Source organism: Python bivittatus, unplaced genomic scaffold (genome assembly GCF_059951505.1).
Source record: "Python bivittatus isolate LINGU-HERP-01145 unplaced genomic scaffold, Pbiv_v1 ctg000480_np1212, whole genome shotgun sequence".
Taxonomy (NCBI): Eukaryota; Metazoa; Chordata; class Lepidosauria; order Squamata; family Pythonidae; genus Python; species Python bivittatus.
In genome coordinates, this window is record NW_028277075.1 from 28,075,971 (window position 1) to 28,097,594 (window position 21,624).

General features: G+C 39.4%; 1 protein-coding gene across 8 annotated transcripts in view; it reads right to left on the reverse strand.

The window, feature by feature from the left end:
* RGS6 (regulator of G protein signaling 6) overlaps positions 1-21,624 on the reverse strand; it is a 250,205-nt gene that overhangs the window by 221,819 nt on the left and 6,762 nt on the right. For 7 of the 8 annotated variants that reach the window (XR_015797013.1, XR_003084542.2, XM_088145566.1 and 4 more), the window contains exon 2: positions 11,640-11,740. Coding sequence is in view for 5 of the 8 variants with exons in the window: in XM_088145566.1 (XP_088001692.1) it covers positions 11,640-11,740 (101 nt within the window). In the remaining 3 variants the exon portion in view is untranslated. Of the gene's footprint in view, positions 1-2,513; positions 2,553-11,639; positions 11,741-21,624 lie in introns of those variants that run through there. The other variant, XM_088145563.1, reaches the window with a different exon arrangement.

Here is a 21,624-nt window from a genome sequence, read left to right on the forward strand (position 1 = left end):
TAGAAATGGTTTGCCACTGCCTTGTTCTGTCTTGTTATTTTCCCCTTAACTTTCCAGTCTAGACATACTCCTGGGATTCTCTACTTATCTTCCATCCAAGTATAACCACGTTCAACTCCTAGCTAGCTTTTCCAGATCAGCCAAGTTCAGCAGGTGCTATCACCTGCTAGCTCCCTACCCCAGAGCTATAAAATTTCCAGAAATTTTAAGGTCAGTCCTTTTTTTCCCAAACAAATTGGGGGAAACTAAAATAGTTGCAATATTTATTTCTATTGCATTCTTTGTTGATCCAAGCTTACTTTGCTATTTTAACAACATAAATTCCAATATGTATACTAATACGTTATGATGGCTGGTATTCTTATTAAATGTCCAAGTATAATTTACTCAGATAATAATTATGTTTACTAAATGAATCAACTTCAAAATATTTTAAGATATTGTTTCCCACAGACTATAAGAGAAGCTCTTAATTTTCCCATAAATACAGGGTTATGTATTCTGGCCTTCAAGGGTTAATTTTTTAAAAAAAGAATTAAGAAAATTGGGTGGGTGGGAGGGGGAACCAGCAAGATTTATTACATGTGTTTTGCCTTTAGTTACAGTCTGTTTAGTCCTTTTTTGAAAAAAACGAATACCTCTATCAACAATTTCTGCCTTTGTGCAGCTGACACTTCATCTTCATCTCATTGATAGACTTTGGATTCTGCAAATGGGTTTGCTCAGATTAAGATGAGCTCTTCTGTTCTTATACCTATTAGTCCTTTGTGTGCAGGGTATGTAAAGGAAATATTGAAATATATGAGCACCTTGTGTTATTCATTATTCTAAAAGAAAATACATAATTAAAGCTTTTATCCTTTCCCTTTTTTTTCTATTTTCCCAATTTTTAAAAAACAAACAAAAATGACTTTAGGGGAAAAAGCAAAAAAAAAATTTCTTTGAGTCTCCCCAAGCACCTACTCTAATTCCCCTTCAACTATCTATTTCCAACAATAATTGTCATGTAGCACAAGCCAATACATACATACATAGTTATAAATAATTATTTCCTTAATACAAACCTATGCTTCCTACTCAGTTGCATCTTGATCTTGATTTACAATAAAAACAGTTAAAATAACAAAACTCAAATTAAAACAATAGAAATCATACTTGTTAAAAATATGGGAGAAAGGAGGAAGGGAAGAAAAATGAAACAGAACCATTCGTCTGGTTTTATCCAGGGAAAACCTGGGAAGATTTCAAGAGGAGCCCAAAAATGCAATTGTAGGCACTCATGAATTTTGGGGATGATGTGCTTTACTACCTGGCATCCTGCACCCCTCCAACAAAGATTATTCCTTTTCTGTGGAACTCAATGAGATTTACTTCTAGATGGATGCTCTGATCTTCACATTGGGTCCATAGTAATATCCTGTTCTCTTTCAGCATTTCAGGCAAGAAATTGAATGCAAAATTTAGTTATTCCAGTATCTCCACTTACAGCCTTTATAATAATGCCATTTCCATTATTTCAGTTTGTCAGTGTTCACTTCAAATCATATGGACAAATCCATAGATACTTACAGGAGTATTGCTTGCCTGCCTTACAAAGTATTCAATGAATGCTGGGGGGGGGGGGCAGGGGGAGGATTTCAAATGGAATAAGTAATGGGGAAAAAATATTCTGTACTTCCTTCATTTTCCGCTTAGGAAACAAACTTAAACACTCCTGCTTGAAATCCCTTGGGGACGCTCATCAACCTAACGCATCTCAATTTAAGCTTGTTTTCCAGGTCACTGGCTTTTTGTCGGCATTACCTCTGTTTTTAGAAGTCCCAGAAAAGGAACAGCAATACCCTCCCCCCCCCCCCCCCCCCAGGCAGCTCAGTGTCCCTGGAGCTAAGATTGTATTCTGACACGTTAAAAGAAGGAATTCTGACCCAGTTGATATCTAGGATTAATTTCCTCTAGCATTATGACTAAGCCAAGGCCAACTTACTGCACCCTCCATGTAACTGACCAATTCATTATCCTATGATTTCTAAGATCTCATTGTGCTGTTCCCAACATTTTTTATTCTCATTTTGGCAGTCTACTTTAGCTAGATCAATCTTTTTTTCAGTGTGGTGCTCACAGGTTAGCAGATTAAAACCTGTGAAGATGAGGTGGGTATTACAGATGAGGTATTTTCAGTTGTGGCATACACCTTTACAGTTCCGTCAACAGGAAGGTATCTCCATTGATGAATGTTAAAAGAACTTTGAGGATGTTTTTATTCCAATCAGTGTTTTGATTGATGTACTATGCTTAGATATTTTAATTGAGTTTGAAGGATGTTGTATTTATTGTGTATATGTTTCTAACAGTCTTATGACTGTGATATACTAAAAAGCAGGTTAATATTAATGAAATAAAGACATGAAGATTAATACAGAGTCTATAGAAGTTGTTAAGTGCAAAGACAGTATCAGTTGGAGAAGTTAAAGAACAATATGATCACTTTCAGTCCAAAGAATATAGAAACTTACATATCCAAATGAAATGCATGGTTTTGCCAGATTGCATCACTGATGAGAAAGAAAGATGAAGACCTAAGATATGGTAATTCTATAGTTTTAAACAGTTGCCCAGTTGCACAGCAGTCTAATCAATATTACAGCAAAGCGGATTTGTGCATACAGTAAGGTAAAAACAGGAGTAGTGATAAGCAGAGCAAATATCAACCTTAGGTACTAGATGTATTTGCCAGCAAGGCTTGGACATGTTAAACATGAACCAGTATGGCCTTCCATGTTGCTCTTTCTGCCTGGGAATGTGGGGATAAAATAAAAATCATCACCTTGGTTAATTATTATTGAGCCTAGAGTATTTCCTTCTCCCAATTGTTTGAATGTAGCTCTGATTCCAAACTATACAGAATGCTGAACTATACTGAATGCCAATCTATACAGAAAACTCAGTGTTTTATATTCTTGAGTGTGCAAGACTGGAGCAGATCTCAGTTGCTCTGAACTAGCCTTATCCATCTGAAAAGCAATTGTAATTTACGTAAATTACAACTGCTTAGCTTGTTCCCTTAGACTTCTGCCTTTGTTAAACCAGTTCCAATACAGCAGTACTATTAAGTCTGATAGCTCTAATCCTTAATTTTTATGTGCATTTTGATTTCCCATGTATTTTGTGTGTTCTCTACTGTGAATTACTCTTCAAGTGCCTATTCCCTATACCTCACTGTTCCCCTTCTCTGCATTGCTTAATCCTGGTCATTGCAAGATGTCCTTCCCTGCCTGCCTGCCACCCACCCACTCAGACACTTCATTCCTCATATGTTCCTATGGGGGTCTAGGCATTTATATGTGGAAAAAGATAAATTTCAGAGTAGGCTATGTTCCTACTGAGCTGGAGTTAGAAGTAACAAACCATGGAGAATTACAGAAGCCAATCTCATGAAAAGGGAAATTACCTGCTGCATTTTCTATAATCACAGAAGTAGCTACTGAAATTCTTCATGTGCCTTCTACATCAGAAGTTACAGTATTCCCAGTGATTGGCTCACCACATGGATTAGCAAAATACTGTAATATTTAGAATGTTCCTGTCTTCCTAAATTTACAGGAGGACACAGTGATGTAAAGGTATTTTCTGAGTTTAAGGCTCTGGAAACCCTTCCCTCTGACTTGACACTGCATGTAAATAACTATATCCACAAAGCAGTACACTGGTGGGATTCATAATTAACTGCACGGAAAAGAGGCACCTGGTTACCACTGACTCTCCTGGCAGGCACTGATCCCACTAGTTTGATTTCTCTTGGAACAAAGACGGATGGGTCATATTCTTTTTATAAAAATATGCTTTTCTGTGCAGACTTGTGCATTTCAAAATTTGTTAAGTGTAATTTTTGAAATATACCCAAGCTTCAGTTAGTGTAGAGAGCAAGGAAGATGACCTTGACAGAAACATGCAGGAACCATTACCTAAGCAAAAGGAGCCAAAACATTTTTAAGTCCAGACCAATGAGATAGCATTCAGGAGTTGCTCTAGCACATGCCTCCCTGATTCACTGGAGTACAAGAAAAATGGGGAGGTACAGCAAGTTAACCAAACTTGCAACACATTTCTGTTATTATAGCCAATCTCAATAAAAATAGTTATTCCCTTTTCTGCACAGTTGATTTCTTGGTCTAGTCTACCTAGTGGGGCTGACAGATAAGATCATAGTCAAATGTGATATGATAATATTTGCTGGTGCTGTAGTAAGCGCTATGCTGGTTTTTTTTTACTCCTATTAGAAATTAATAGTCTTAGTAATATTGATGTTGATGATATTTATGTATATTACTTTACTTTACAGGATTCAGCTTTAGAAGGGCTTTAAAAATAGGAAATAAGAAAATAAAACAATAATATATTGTTGCCTTCAAAATAACTACCTATACATACTCTAATCATCCTCCAAAGTTACTTCCCTTCTGTTAAGGAGAAGTCAAGATTTGCTGCAGAACAGCATATGCCTTGAAAGAGAGAAGCCCATAACTAGAGCCAAATAAATATCTAAGAGCAATGCATAATGTATTATCTTGAAGGTTTACTAATATATTGTCTGACAACAATGCAAGAACTTTATGGAATTATAACTCTAGAGGCATATCCACAGTCAAATATACTGTATGAATGTAACCCAGATGATCAGCTTTTGAGGTTGCCTGATATTAATGATGTACAATAAATCTGTACTTATCTTGTATCCTACCAGTTAAACTACACATCTTGACTGCCTTCTTCAGTCTGGTCCCTTCCAAATGTACTGGATTTCAGCTCAAATCATTGATTAGATACAGCACGGCATTCCGTGTTTGTTTGTTTATTTATTTATTAAAATTGTCCCCTGCCCATCTTCCCCCGATGGGGGACTCTGGGCGGCTCACAACACATTAAAACAATAAATAAATATACAATTAAAACCTATAACAATTCACATTTACAAAAATAAAAGGAAAAAAATCCAGCCGGCCGATGGTTCAAGGCAGCAACACCAGGCCACTAAGGGACTAGCCAACCCCACACTTGATGATCCCCCTCCTCGCCCCAGGCCAGATGGCAGAGCCAGGTCTTCAAATCCCTCCGAAAGGCCGGGAGTGAGGGGGCCAATCTCACCTCCAGGGGCAAGATCTTCCAAAGGGCGGGGGCTACAGCAGAGAAGGCCCATCTTCTGGACCCCGCTAGTCAGAGTTCTTTTGCCAAAGGGGTTGGAGCATGCCCTCTCTGTGTGATCTGTGGGACGGGATGAACTTATGGGGGAGAGGCGGTCCCTCAGGTAACCTGGTCCCTTGCCATGTAGGGCTGTAAAGGTGATAACCAACACCTTGAATTGGACCTGGAAGCAAACCGGTACCCAATGCAGCTCGCGAAGTAGTGGTGTTATGTGGGTCCTCTTTCAGGCCCCCAAAATAGCCCGCGCGGCTGCATTCTGAACCAGCTGAAGCTTCCGGATACTCTTCAAGGGTAGCCCCATGTAGAGCACATTGCAGTAGTCTATCTGGGAGATAACAAGGGCAAGAGTGACCGTTCAAAGGGCATCCCGATCCAGGAAAGGGTGTAAGTGGTGCACAACCCGAAGTTGTGCAAAAACCCTCCTGGGCATGGCTGCCACCTGCTCTTTGAGCAGGAGCTGTGAATCCAGGAGGACCCCCAGATTATGCACTGGGTATGTCTGGGGCAGTGCTACCCCATCCAGAATACCCCATATTCCATGTTTGCTGGAATAAATACAAATTGGTCTTCCATAGATGGCCAGCACTTCTGAAATGTTTACAGTACATCATGGCCAGATAGCCAAAATGGCTGCCATAGGGAAACTTACTTTTCCCAAAATGATTTCAGTCGGTGTGTAACCAGAAGGTGAACTTGTGAGGCAGTGCCTAGCTACCCTGCCAGCCTGCCCTCATCATCTACGGCTTTTCTTAGGTAGGTGATCATATAAACAGAGCATGGGATTTCAGCCATCAATCATTTTTATTTTCTAACTAATAACTATGAGGCCCTCAGCTATTCTGATAAGTAAGGATGTTAAATGCTGAGGCAGAAGACCTGAGAAATACTAAAAGAGCTCTCTGGGAGCCACCTTGGGAATGCAAAGTTTAACACATGGAGGCCTTGAGAAGCTGGCCTAGAAGTACACTTCTAGAGGGGGAGGACAAATGTGGGGCAGATAAAGAAGAAAAAGGAATGGAGAAAGCTGTATTTAAAAAAATCTCAAACTGCTCTTGATACATTTTTATTAAAAAACAAGGCAAGTTACAGTAATATATGGAGGTTATGATTAATCCATTTTTCAAGGTATGGTGGAACCAATAATTAAATGTAGAATCATGCTGTATTTTAAGTAAATAACATTTGAATCCAATAACTGAAGACTAGTGAAACTCAGCAGCGCTTCCCCAATGTAAATAGTATTGATTACTGATTAGATTCAAGTGCACTTTTCATTTCCAACCATTCAGATGAACATGCTCTAAAGACACATAATTTGATCTATTGGCTTTTTTTTTCTTCATCCCCTCCTCCCAAATTCCATTTTTTGCCAAATGTAATTTTAAAACTGCAAATGCAACATTGTATTTGGTTTACCTAAGTATTTTAAATATCTGTTGAGTTAAACGTCAAAGGCACATTTCACCACCATTCCTTTTTTGATGAGGTTTGGATTAAGAATTCTTATGTAGGAATTGTCCTCCCTCCAGTTTTACATTAGAGCAGTTACTGGAAGAGCTCTGTGTTAAAATTACTATCACGTCAATAGTTTGATACTTCAGAGACTTGCTTTATTTATTTATTTAAAACATATTTATTTATTTATTTATTAAATTTATGTGGCCACCCATCTTAAATGAAATTCTGGTGGCTCACAACCCAAGGATAAAAACAATATATACAAACAATAAAGCAAAAGCAGTAAAACCAAAAACAGAAACACTTGGGGCCACAGCTAAACTTTCCAATGCAACCCACAACACACTCCTCCTGTGCCAATCCTACCCTACCCCTGTGCTTCGGGGAAAAGCTGGGTCTTAACTGTTTTTCAGAAGATTAAAAAGATCTCAAGGGGAAGGGTGTTCTCAAGGGGCTGCAACAGAAAAAGCACACTTCCTAGGTCCTGTAAGATGGCAGCGCTTAGGAGAAGGGACCTGGAGCATGCCTACCCTATCTGATCTGGTGGGAGGCAGATGTCATCAGAGAGAGGTGGCCCCATAAATAATCTGGTCCTGTGCCATGTGGGACTTTAAAGGTAATAATCAGCACCCTGAATTGCACCCAGAAGTAAACTGGGAGCCAATGAAGTTCACACAGCAGGGGTATAATGTGGGCCAACCTAGGGGCATCCAATACTGCACACACCCATTTCTTTAAAAGTTGCAAAATTTTGCTACATAATGTGTAAGCTTCGCCCGCAAATGGTTGCTAATAGTTATTGATGAAAGGGGTAATATTGTTGTCTGTTTTATTGTATGTATTTTTATTGGTCAATGACTGAAATAAATATGATGATGCACACACCACTGCATTCTAGACCAATTGTAGCTTCCACGTGGTCTTCAAAGGCAGCCCCATGTAGAGTGTGTTGCAGTAACCCAAGTGGGAAGTGACCAAGGCATAAGGGACCATAAGCAAGACCTCCCAGTCCTGCTTATGGACGGAATGGGTGCAATTGGTGCACAAGATGAATCTGTGCCAAAGCCACAGCTGCCACCTGATCCTCAAGCAGGAGCTGTGAGTTTAGGAAGGCCACCAAATAGTGTACCAGCTGTGTCCAGGGGAGTGCCACCCCATCCAAAGTCAAAGATGACATATCGTCTGGGGAGCCAAAAACCCAAAGCCACTCTGTCTTGCTGGGATGAGTTGAAGCCAGTTCCTCCCCAACCAGTCCCTTACAGCCTCTAGGCACTCAGTCAGTACTGCAACAGTATCACCTGCTTGGCTGGGGGTGGACATGTATAGCTGGGTATCATCAGCATACTGATGATACTGCACCCTGTGCCGTCAGATGACCTCACTCAGTGGCTTCATGTAGAGAGGCAAAAGGCCTGAGCTCTGCACACTGCAGGGGCGTATGGCTTGAGCTTTCCTCCCCTACCAACACTGATTGGAACTGGCCCTAGAGGAAGGAAGAGAACCATTGGAAAACAATGCCTCCCACTCCCAGCCCCCAAAGCTGGTCCAGGATACCATGGTCTTTGGTATCAAGAGATGCTGAGAAATCCAGGAGGGCCAGGATAGTTTAGCCCAAATGATATGTGATATATTGACATGGGATAGGGTCCCTACACCAGGACCATTCTGTCAGATTATGCATAGCTGTATTCTTCTTTGCTCAAGGTTGAGCAATAGGGCAGAAATCACCTTATAATATACAGGATTAAAATAATCAGTTAGGGTTTGACCTTAATTAGGAATAACATCCAAATATCTTTAATAACAGGGTTGTATTTACCCTAATACCTCATTATACATGAAAGCATCCAAAGGAGAAGTTTTATTTGTATTTTTGTTCCAGGCACAGTGAGTGTATTTCTTGTAGGGATCCAGCACTTTCATAGATTTCTATGCAGCTATTCCAAGGAGATAGAACGTTCTACGTCGGGGCAGTGGAGCAAAATTTGGGTGTTGGATGATGCTTTTCTCTTCAGATTTACTACTGTAAGTTTAACATAGCAAGATCATCCAGGTACTGCTTAAAGCTCAATCCCTTGAATGTTGGCTCAGAATTGGGCTGAGTTCAATGGGAACTACTGATATGGAAGTATGTGTACGACTACAGCCCTATTGTATCATAGTGGCAAGAACATATTCACCTGTATTTTGCATCTGATGATAAGTAGCAAAGGGCCAATAGAGTAAGTCCATTAACTCATCTTCTTTTTCACCTACAACAATTTTTCTAACCTGGGGAGGTTATGCTGGGGAGTGCTGTTTTAATCCAGACATTCACGTGGTTTTAGTTGTATTTTTAACTTATGTATTGGACATATTGTAAGCCACCCAGAGGTTTTTTGGAGTTGGGCATCCTTAACAAATCCAATAAATAAATAAATAAATAAACAAGCAAACTAGGATATTGGAGCAGCAGCTTTAGTTCATTATACAACAAATATGTTCGTCATAACTACCCCACTTGAAAACAGAGCAAGGGACAGTTGTTATAGTATCGCTTTTTAAAAAAGTGATTCATGCCGGTGGTATACTTTGAAATACAGTGGTACCTCGGTTCACGAACTTAATTCGTTCCACGATTCTGGTCACAAACCGAATCAAATTTCCCCATAAGGTTCAATGTAAATAAGGTTAATCCGTTCTGAACCATATGTATTTTTTTTTAAAACCACAAAAATATGAAACAAAGTACAGTACAGTACAGTATGAAGAGAGAGAACACTAACCTTGCTTGAGGCAACTTCTGGCGTGGAGGACAGGAAGGTGGGTAGGGAGGCGGTTATTGTTTGGAGGGAAAGTCCCCCTCCAAAAGGACATCAGGGAGATCTCCTTCAGGGGTGTCCTCTCTTCTTTGTCTCTTAGCTGCAGGCTCAGTTTTGGTGAAAAATCTGTCTAATGTCACTTGTTTTTTCCTGCCCTGCATAACCCTCCGGAAATGAGAGACCACGTTATTGTTCATCAGATTCAACACTCTGTTCATTACAGTTATGTTGGGGTGGTGCTTCTCAAAGAAATCCTGGCACTCATTCCATTTTTCCATAATGGATTTTATCACATCACTGCTAACCTCCTCCCTGTCTTCCTCTTCCTCAGTGGAATGCTCCTCAACAAGCGCTTTCTGCTGCTAACTCTGGAGTTCAGCAAGTTCTTCCATGGTCAGCTCCTCCTTATGGTCCTCAACAAGCTCCTCTATGTCTGCACCATCGACATCCAGAGCCATACTCTTGCACATGGACACAATCTCCTCCACTTCCTCTGCATCAGACCCTTCAAAGTCACATTCAGTGACACATTCTGGCCACAGTTTCCTCCAGGCTGAGTTTAAGGTCTGGTATGTGACATCTTCCCAGGCTTTGTCAATGAGGTTGATGCAGTGGAGGACATTGAAATGTTTCTTCCAGAATTCTTTCAGAGTCAAGGACGTCTCTTCAGTGACATTAAAACACCTGGTGAAGAGCGCCTTTGTGTACAGCTTCTTGAAGTTGCAGATCACTTGCTGGTCCATGGGCTGCAGAAGAGGTGTCGTGTTGAGGGGGAGGAACTTGACCTTTATGAAGTCATACTCAGCGTCCATATCATCCACCAAGGCTGGAGGGTGTGCCGGGGCATTGTCCATCAGAAGAAGGCACCTTTCAGGCAGTTGGTTGTCAGAAAGATATTTTTTAACGGTGGGTGTGAACACCTCGTGCAGCCATTCCATGAACAATTACCTTGTGACCCAAGCTTTTGTATTGGCCCTCCACATGACAGGCAGTCTGGCCTTGTTCGCATTGTGTTCCTTGAATGCACGAGGGGTCTGGGAATGGTACATCAGTAGTGGCTTAATCTTCAGCTTGCCACTTGCGTTCGCACACAGCAAAAGGGTCAATCTGTCCTTCATAGGCTTGTGCCCCGGCAGTGCCTTTTCCTCCTGCATGATATAGGTTCTGTTTGGCATCTTCTTCCAGAAGAGCCCTGTTTCATCGCAGTTGAACAGTTGTTGAGCGACGTATCCTTCCGCCTTCATGAATTCTGCGAATTCTTTCTTGTAGGCTTCTGCAGTGGCCTTGTCAGAACTGGAAGCCTCACCATGTCTTGTCACACTGTGGATGCCACTTCTCTTGCGGAATTTATCAAACCAGCCTCTACTGGCTTTAAATTCTTCACTTGTTGCGCTTGTAGAGGGGTTTTTTTGCAGTAAATCACTGTGCAATTTCCTGGCTTTTTCACAGATCATAGCTTCACTAATGCTATCACCTGCCAGCTGTTTCTCATTCAACCACACTAACAAAAGTTTTTCCACCTCTTCCAGCACTTGTGTCCTCTGCTTGGTTAACATCATTACTCCTTTTGCCACATCAGCTCCTTCGATGGCATCTTTATTCTTCAAAATAGTGGAGATTGTCGACTTCGCCATCTTGTACTCCGAGGCCAGATCAGTCACACGAATACCACGCTCATGCTTTTCTACAATTTCTTTCTTCAATTCAATGGTTATTTTCTTCAAAACCTTATTCTTACCATTCTTGCTCTGCACTTTCTTTTTACCACCATGCTTGCTCTGCACTTTCTTTGGAGCCATGCTAAAAAGCACACCAAAAAGCTTCACAGCCAGTGTCTGTCTGCGACCGCGATCTCGCCTACAGGAAGCCACGACCACGTGTCAGAGCAGGGAAGATGGCCGTGGGTCGTGTTTGTCACCCGATGCGGAGTTCGCGAATGGAAGCAAAATTTTGCGAACGCTGCTGTTTGTGAACCAAATTGTTCGTGAACAGAAGTGTTCGTGAACCAAGGTATTACTGTACATTAACTTTTGGGAAAACTCCTTTTAGCTGACTAAATAAAGCTTAGTCAATAAAGCAAAGCAAAATACTAACTTATAATTTTTTAAAGAGTTAATGGTTCCTCAGTTGTCTAATTCAGAAGTTGGCACAGACGTTATGAATGACTCTTGAGTTTCTTACCTTTCGGTAAACAATCATATTTGGAGAACTCTCCTCCAGATCAGCAGTTTCCATGTCACTGGATCCCTGGGCCATGATGAACACACCTCTTCTCAACCAGGCTGCAAAGGCGAGAACAGGATGTAACAGTAAAGCATAAGAAGACAGCCTATAGAATGAGTCCCAAAATCAAATATACAGATAGAGGAGGCTCTTCAAAATAAAATGTGCTCATTTGCCTTATTCTTGCTCTGTCGTCTGATTCTATGATATGATTCCTGAAAGTATTTGTTTGTTCTGACTGTCAACCCAGTTGTAATCATTTTGTTATATGCTGCCCAAGAAATAATAAGTTTATGGACTCCATAATAGTATAGGGCTTTTTTTTCTTTTCTTTTGTTTTTTTAAAACTCTTGGTCATCTTTTTAGTGAGAAGAAAATCAAGTCCACATCCACACTGGGCTCCCTGGGATCTTTCATAATAACTCTGCTATTACGGATGCTAATAGACCTCTGTGAAGGCCAATGGAGCAAAATAAAAAAAAAAGGTGGGGGGGCTCAATGGCAACTTGTGTGGATATTCTAGGATGCTCTCTTGCTCTGGAGGTGAGCAAGCACCCCTAAAGGCAGACAAAGCAAGCAAAGAATCTGGAGGCAGTCAAAGCCACACCACATCTTTATATCCGTGGTCAACAGAAAGAACAGAAAGTGCAAGAATGGCACAGAAGCAGGCACAGTAGAGGCTCATGATTGTCACCCTCCTGGAAGGAGAAGACACTTAACCTGAACTGAACTATTTTTTTAGCATTTATTTTATTCTCCAAAATAAAAGCAAAACAAAAGGAGAAGCTGACTAGAGTTTTTTAGAAAGTATGTTGGGAAAAACCCCCAAAACTCCTCTCTTCCTTATATGCAGTCTGCCCTTTTCTTGTGCCTCAGAAAGAGTTAAACATTTTGGCCTGAAGTCTGCAGTTCCTCTCTCTAGTCTGCCAGGAAGCACAGTGGTGGGTGGGTGGTGACATGACATCAACAGTGAGGATGTCATGTCACCAGCTCAAATGTTAAGACTGATTTTTCTAATTGAGACCAATTTCATACCACAGGTCAGAAAAACTATCACCAAGTCCAAGAGGCCACATAGAGATTGACAAGCAAAATAAAAAATGAAGACATGCTTCAGAAAATACAAGTCTTTCCAGAACAAAAGAGGAAAGGAGTGTAGGAGCACTAATCTGTATTAAAGGAATGTACTGAAACAATGAGAGATCAAGAAGAATTTTTCTTCAGAACTGCATCACTAATAGCGTTAAGTCCAACAATAAAAATACTTAAATATGCCAGGTGATTAGATTCATGTATGACAAATAAGTACAAATGGAATATCAAGAAAGTTAATAATAATTTAGATCTGCCTACATTATCAATGTGACATCAGTCTTTTAAAAGAGGTACAGAAAATTAAAACCTAATACCTTTAATGTGTATTCTGGATAATTTGGCAGAAGGTACTATCTCAGATAAAATCATCAAGCATATAGGACGATGTGTTATTAGAGAATGAAGGAATTTAGCTTCTGCCATTCCAATCAATGAGAGCTGTAATATCTTAACAGTGGATCATACTTCACTTCTCAGCATACAGAAGTCGCAATTATTAAATGGGATCATGCAGTCAGGCAATAAAATGGAAAAAGAGTTTCAGAAGGTTGTGGAGGTTTCCAGATGCCTTGTACCTAGCCAAATATCATAGTGGCAGCATAAAATGCTTGTGCACATTGGTCCCTGCTGAAAAAGATGGAAAGCAGGTTTTTCTTCCCAAGGAAAAATCTTGCAAAAATGACTGTACTACCCAAGCTCATCTCATCTCATCTCATCTCTCTCTCTTTCCATCCATTTTTTCCAGAGAAAATTTAGTGCATTGACCCACTTCCATTATACTAAATGGGTTCTCTTTGAATTATAGAGACGAAGCACAAAACAAAAATCCCCAAATAAATATTTAACAATAGATGTTAATTCTCATGCAATCTAAAACCAAGAAGTTACTTCTATTCCAGAATATCAAAATACAAGACATATTAAACTCTGTCCGGACTGCAAGCATGCCTAATTAGAGGGGGAGGGGAAAGGTAAAAGGGAACATTTACCATTATTTTTGCTAAAACGCAGAACCTTAGAAAAAACATCAGGACATAACCAATAATGGTTTCATCATTTAGATAGAAGATGCAAAAAATGAGATCAATTATTTTATGCCCCAAGATAGAGGGGTTTAAATAAACTGGAGTACTTATTTTTGTCATGCAATCTTGTACGTGCATACAGTACTTAGAGGCAGTTCCACTGCATTCAGTCGGACTTATTCATAGTTTAGTACATCTAATCAATGAACTCAGTGAGACTTAATGTTGAGTAGACATAGAATTGCACTTGGTTATTTTTAACATCCAGAAAACTAGTGCTGGGCAGAGATTTAGATTCAAAGGGCAAAAAGTGATTCAGAGTGGACACTGGGCGTGCATGTACTCTGTTGGGAAGACGTTAAAGCAACTCTGTGTTCACTTGGGCTCATGCAAATGATACCCAATCCTGCAGAAAATATGCATTTGGTTTAAGGGTTACCAACAGACACTATCTGCACACCCAGGCATGCTCGAAATCTCATTAAGTTCTTCAAACTTGGATGTCAGCACAATCCTATAGAGCCCTTTACTTAAAACTGTCTAAAAACATAAAAATGAGCTTGGAAATGATGATATAATCTTCTCTTCAAATTCAACTGCCCTAAACACCGCTACTCATGACAAATTGCATTAAAAACTGGATGGAATTATGCAGAAAGATGCACTTCTGATACAACATAAGCCCACTGCATTTATTATCATATTCATTTTTTCTGATTTATATTTGATAAAGTAAAATCTGCTCCTATACATGGACATATGGACTAAGGTGAAAAAAATAGTGTGGCTTGGAATATGCTAGAAACACATGCTGAGTTGAAATGAGAGTTGGGCAGTTTGAGAAAATATTTTCATCCCAAACACACTTCCTGTTTGAGCAACAAGTCTGGGGAATTGGGACCAAAGCTCCATTTCTGTTATTAACATTCTATATGGACCCTCTCTGGGTTATTGCAAAAATTAATATGATGAAGATTGTTCAGAACTTTCCCAAAATAAGTGTTATAGATAAGCAGCAGCAGAACAGATAAATGATTCTTCCAGCTCAAATTTCTCTACAATGTTGTTCCTTGGAAGCAAACTGGTATTACTGCAACCCATCATAGAGCAACACAGAGATGAAGCTGCTCAGACATTGCCTTCCCCAAACTACTTTTCCTAAATGTTTTCTGTATGTTTGGGTGTTATTTCTGCATGTTTGGATGACAATTCTCACTATCCCCACCTAACAAGCCTGGAGGATGAGGGGAACTGTGCTTGTCCTGTGGAAGAGCTTACCTCCTTAGATCCAGATGACCCCAAGCCTGCTAGCTTTTCATAAGGTGCTGAAAACTTCGTTTTCCTCCTGGGTATGGGCCAATAGGTTAGTGAGCCCTAAATATATGGGCTGCCCCAGGCATGATGTGTTTTAATTTTTGCTAGTGATTTGTTGCTGATTTAACTGGAAATTACTCACCCAGATTTGCATGGCCAATGGGTGGCAATACAAATTGAATAACTGAGTTACTTGTTTGAGATGGGCGGCCATATAAATTTAATAAACAAACACAACTGTGTGCAACAGATTGGGGAGCACTGCTCTAATCTTTCATGTTTGTAAAGCTCACCTTAACATACAAAGGATCACTATCAAAAGCAATCTTTTATGGGAGAATCTGCTTTACCTGCTATGGTAAGTCTTTTCCTACAAAGATTTTACAAACCAAGAGGAAGTTTATTCCTTGGATTAATGCCATGCTTTCGGCACTAAAGACAGCTTACTAAAGGATATTATCCTTTTTGTCCTAAAGGATATTGTCCTAAAGGATATTATCAACAATTCAAGATATATCTCAATGACCCCATTTGAAATGGCAAAGCACACTCTGCTTTAATCCTCATCAGCTCTAAAAATCATGAGCAATGAAACCCCTTTTGTCACTAGTGATCCAAATGAACTTATCAATGCAGCTAACTGAGGATGACTGGATTTATAGTTCAATACAACTCACCTGGAGACCTAAACGAGGGAAATTAGAATGCTTCAGACTGATCTCATGGAGGTCTACCAAAGACTATAATAGGGAAGCTAATCCTTGGGGAATGACTATTCCAATTTGTCTGAATAACATTTTAAGGCACCTCTGAAGGACAAGAGGGAAATGACAATGATTTATAAGGGACATAATTCAGAAAGAATGGGCTGGTCAGGTGGCATAAACTGGATATGTAACTGAGTTCGATGGGAATCTATGGGATTGTTTTCACCTATTTGTTTTTTTTCTGCAGCTATTCAGTCTGGAAGCTGGCATTCAGACTTCCCATGTTTTATCTCCAGTCAGACAGAGCATTAGTCCATCTACTTTAGTACTGACTAAGGGCAACTCTTTGGGGTTTCAATCAGGATCTTTCCCTGACCTTACCTGGAGATTCCTAGATTTTTAAAACATTTATTTAAACAAACATTTGCCTAGATCCCATTAGGAATTATTTCATTAACATATCTAAGAACTGGAGAGAAAACATGAGTAAAACAATACTTCATGAAAGGATTCTTTGTTGGTCTGTTTATTTTTCAGCCAATTTATTTCCCATACTTTTCCATACCACTTATCCAAGCTAATATGTATTTTAATTTTCCAGTGTTGTGCTAGAACTTTTTGTAGGCAAAGCATGTATTCTACTCATTCAACAGTGAATGGAAGAACTCCTGTGAGATAACCATTAGAATACCTGGGAATTGTTAAATCTAACAAATGGCTAGATTTAAATGATGCAAAGTTATAGTTTAGTTCTTAAATAAAACCTCTCTCTTTCCTTTTATACAGCTAAAGAATTGCTATGTCACTATATTGCTCTATCTCTAGCCAATTCGGCATAAAACCTATGGTTTATCTGTCATCTTATTCCTTAATCTATTTATGACATCAAATTTTGTTGCTAGGGTGATGGTTATGCAGAGCATTATGACTTTAGGTAACAAGAGAAATGACTACTTCTTGTTATTCACTATTATCCATACACTTCAAAATTACCTAACATATACATACAGTCTGAGATTGCAGATTGCTGCAATCAAGCAAAGTTGTTTCTCAAAACTAAGCTTGATCATCAGTTACAAAACAAACGCCTGGAATGCTTGTTCTTAACTGAGTATAATAAAATATTCAGTTGGAAAGGAACATACCTAACTCCCAAGTCTGGCTACAGATTTTATTTGACATGACAACTTGTCATTTCAAAATAGGACTTGAAGATTAGCTGATGTGGTGATTCTGACATTTGTAAGAAAACAGGACTGAGAATATTAGCTTTCCTGTACTCCATCCAGATGTTCACTATCAGTCTGCAGCCTAATAAAATTGCAGTTGCTTATTTCTTGTGTGAAATCATCTTCCTTTGAGGAATTGCTCCTGTTTCAGGAAATGAAGTGATACATATTTATCAATAGAGATATTTTGCTGGTAAAATGTGACAGCTTTTTCACCCACCATCACCATTTGAAATGTGAAATCAACCCAATCTTGCATTGATATGTAAAAATTGGGATTTGGTGGGGACAGTGTTCCATGAAATTCAAATAAAAACCAAATCCATAGAGAACAGGTTTATATTTGGAATATATAACGGAATCTTAAAGTTGAGTTGCAGAGATACAAAGTCAAAAGGATGCTGCTTCTTCATACAGTGCTTTCATTTAATTATTATATTCGTTAGAGATATGTCAATTAAAGGACCCATATAGTTTTAATGCTATAACCATAATAAAGTGACACTATGCAAAGAACTTGGTCAACACTCATGACAGAGCAGCATATGCATTAGTGATTTCACTGATCCTTGTATTTTTTCTATGCAAGGAAAGCAAAAGACTCTTGTGAAATGTTTTGCCACCACACCAAAGTATCATCAGCTAACCTGAAGCTATTCACTGCTCTATAAGAGAGAAAAAGGTGTTGAGCCAGCTTCACCTGAAAATACTTCCAATCATTTTCATTAATCCGCAACATCTAGTATTAATGGGGAGACAAAAAATATCTCCATCTCCTCTTTTCAACCTTTCATACATTTATAAAAGTGGTATGATCAAAGAGAAAGAGAACACATTCTTTATGTAGTCCAACTGTACCAGATACTTATCCAAAGCTATTACACTTGCTATTCTTTGTTGTTGGGAGAGACAGAAACGACAGCATGTTTTTGCTATGCATGTCCTGGTAGAATCTGGAGACTGTAACACTATAAAGATTAGCTGATGGTGATTCTGACATCTGTAATTAAGTGTGTCTTTGACAGGAGCTAAAGTTATTGATACAACTCTGGAGGTTGTAGCATTATAGAGGGAAACAGCCTATAAAATTACAGCTTCTCTCAAGTTGGTGCATTTGTCATATGTATTTTTTAGGCATTACAATGTAAACATCAAAGTCTGAACTTATCTTCCTGAGACATGGTTGAACCAGCATTATTTCAGAGCAGTTTATCTTATTGTCAGGCCCTTTTCTCCTCCCCCAAATTAGCTTCCAGATGAATCTGGTGAATCTGAGCTGAAATGTAGCCCACATTTTCAATGGGTTGACTCCCTGTTTTGAAATGCTACTGAGAATGTGGCTGTCCACATGTCACAAGGCTCTTGCCAACAGTTTCCATAATACAACCAACCTAGCTGTTACAAGTCTCCTTTTCCTACCACCAGTCATCCAATATCTGATTCGTTAATACCAGCACTAGATATCAAACCCAAGCAGGCTTGAAGGTAACTAATCTCAAGGTAGGATTGTGGAAAAGCCCTTTGTGAGTTCCAAGCAGAGCAACTTGTTTACATTCTCCTGCCTTTTCCCCAAGGAGCTCAAGGCAGCATATAGCATTCTATCCTTTCCTCCTTGTCATCATTTTATTCAAAGAGAAACCCTGTGTGATAGTTTAGTTTATTGATCCAACATCATCCACTGAATAACATAAATCTAGGAATCTCTGTTCTTAATCCAGAGGTAAGCAGCCTTGTTTGTTTCTGTTTTGTTTAAGATTCCTAAAAATATTGTGAGAAATTAGTATGCTGCAAAGAAAAGTGAAAGCCTCAAATGCACTGGTGTAGCCTCTTTAAAAATTAAAAAAAATTGATGAGAGGTTGCAGCCCAGAGCTTTACTCATTAATGTCCCCACCTGCTCAAAAAATAAAAAAGTGGGGCAGTGGAGAATTTCCCAGGGACTAAAGGGGCAAGGACACTCTCATCAGTTTGCTTTTAATAAAGGAGAATTTTATGACCAGTCATGTCCTTCATAGCAGCTATTTCCTAAAGAGGCAAAGCCTCCTGTGCAGCCATTTTAACAGACCATCCATCACATGCTTTCCAAAATTCACCTACGTTAAAAGCCATCCCCCTCATTCTCTTCTCTGCCTTACTTCAAAATTCAACCATACTGGGTCACTTTTAGACCCTGAATGCCTTCACATGCAAGACTTAAATGTTATAGGTGTGCTGTGTAATATCTTGGAACACAGCCTAAATAGCAAATGAAAGAAGGCTGGTTTGAAGACCTCTAGTCCTCCTCCAAATTAGTTATTTTTGGAAATAAAGCAAGCTGCACCTGAAATATTGGACTTGCTTTGGATGGCATTGTTTAAAGGTATCTTTCTGGCAAACTGATAAATATCTAAGCCCAAGTTTTCCATAAAAAGAAAACACCAGACTGAGACAGGCTGTAGTTCTATAGTTTCCAACTGCTCACCAATCCCGGTGCTTCTAGGAGAAACACAGAAGAAAGATATCAGAAGTTATTGACAATGTTTTCCACATTGTGTTGCAATTTGCACTTCCTAGGAACAGGCAATGTTAAAAAATGTGATTTGTTGGTAGCTTTATCCCAATATCGACCAGGTTTCCAAGTATCTGTACCTGACATGGAAACTTATGAAGTACAAAAGGTTTCAATCAGGGATGGGCAAGATGTGACCATCCAGATGTTATTGAACACTAACTTCTACCAACCATTCTCCACTGAAGAGAAATGTAGTCCAGTAACATCTACAAGGCACTTTTTGGCCCTCTATAATCAAGACCATTACGTGTTCCAACTCTTATTTATTCTTCGTGGTTTTGCTCATACCTGTCTGAAGTGATAGAGCCACCACTGATGTCAGTGTAAGACTTGGAAGACCCTGATTCAATTTCCCAACTAAACATGGAACTCTATTGACTGATATTGGGCTACTGTGCTTCAAACAATTTCTTAACCTCATCTATCTCACAGGATTGTTGTGAAGATAAAATTGGAGGGGAAATTCTCCGTAGATGTCTTGAGCTCCTGGAAGAAAAGCTAGGTCTAAATAAATCAGACAAATAAAAAAAACATTTGATTTAAATTCAGACTTAAGTGTTTGCAGGTCTGGGTGTCTCTAGGAATAGTATTGGCACTATATTCTTTGCTGTGCCTGTGCATCTTGTGTCGGTGATTTTACAGTCAGCCACAGGGTAACAGTGGGCCATTTTGGTGCATCCTTCAAATCAGAACGTGCCATCCACTGCATCACTATTTCCCAGCCTTTGAAACAAGGCTCTTTAGAAGCAGAGACTACTCTCCTCCACTCTTCTGCTCCATCTCACCCATCAATTTCCCGTAAACTAGATTAATCATTTCTCCAGTTCTCAGGATTCTGAGAGAAATTCAACAGGAAAGCAGCTATAACTCCCTGATATTAACTATGTTTACTTATTTATTCCTTCGACCTATATAGCTGCCCAACTCATGATGATTCTGGGTGGTACACAAATTAAAATTAAAAACAACCATAAAAATAATACATGTCAAAAATAAACAAACAAACCAACCTGGCAAGCCAGGTCACTAATTCACATACTACACCTTCTAGAGTGGACTCACTCAACACTCTGGCTCAGTGGCCAGGTCTTCAGAACCTTACAAAAGGGCAACAGGGTTGGGGCCATCTGAATCTCAAGGGCCACGCTAGTCCACAGGGCAGATGCTGTTATATGTGTAGATCTGGTATATTTGTGGCTATAGATTTCTGTATTTACTTCCATGAAAGTTGTTTCCTGCTGCAGCTTGAGAGGCCTCGCTGTACTTGCTGTATTTTCCACTGAAGGGATGGAAAAAATGCAAAGAAAAGACTAAAGCTGCAATCCAAAGAACACCTATGTGGTAAATATACTGGAAACAGAGAAATTTCAATTAACTCTGCTTAGCTTCAGATAGCATTCGCTGAAGGTTGACTACAGCATATGTATTTGTGGCAGCAACCCTTCCCCCTTTTTGCACTTTATTCAGGAAGTTAAAACAACTCGACCAGTCAATCATAGCTATTGCTTGGTGTCACCTTGGTAGGTTACAAAGGCTTCCTCTGAATAAATATGTTTAGGAGGAATCAATGTAGCTATTATCAAAACTAAGCATCTCAGAAATGCTGTAACAAAATCCCAACAAGGAACCTGTTCAAACTGTCTAAAATGACTTGCTCTTCCCTTTCACATCCCAGCCCCTACTGTTTTAACACTTGCACCTCCCATAGTTCAGAGACCTGCTCTGAACCTTCTTTTATGGAGCTCTCATGAGCTAATCATACATAACTACAAGAAAGGACACTTTCCTCACATCTAGTTGTAGATACACACAAGGAAACAAACAAACAAAAACTGTCTATTCAAGGTTCTTCTCCAGCTCCTCATGTGGGGATGAAAACTTCACCTCCAAGCAACAACCTTAATGTTCTTTGTAAGCACATACAGCTAAATAAGAAGCAACTTAATCCATAGTCCTGTTACCTGCATTTAAGCAAATGTGGATGCTAATGTATACATTATTTTGCTTTTTGACTGCTTATTGAA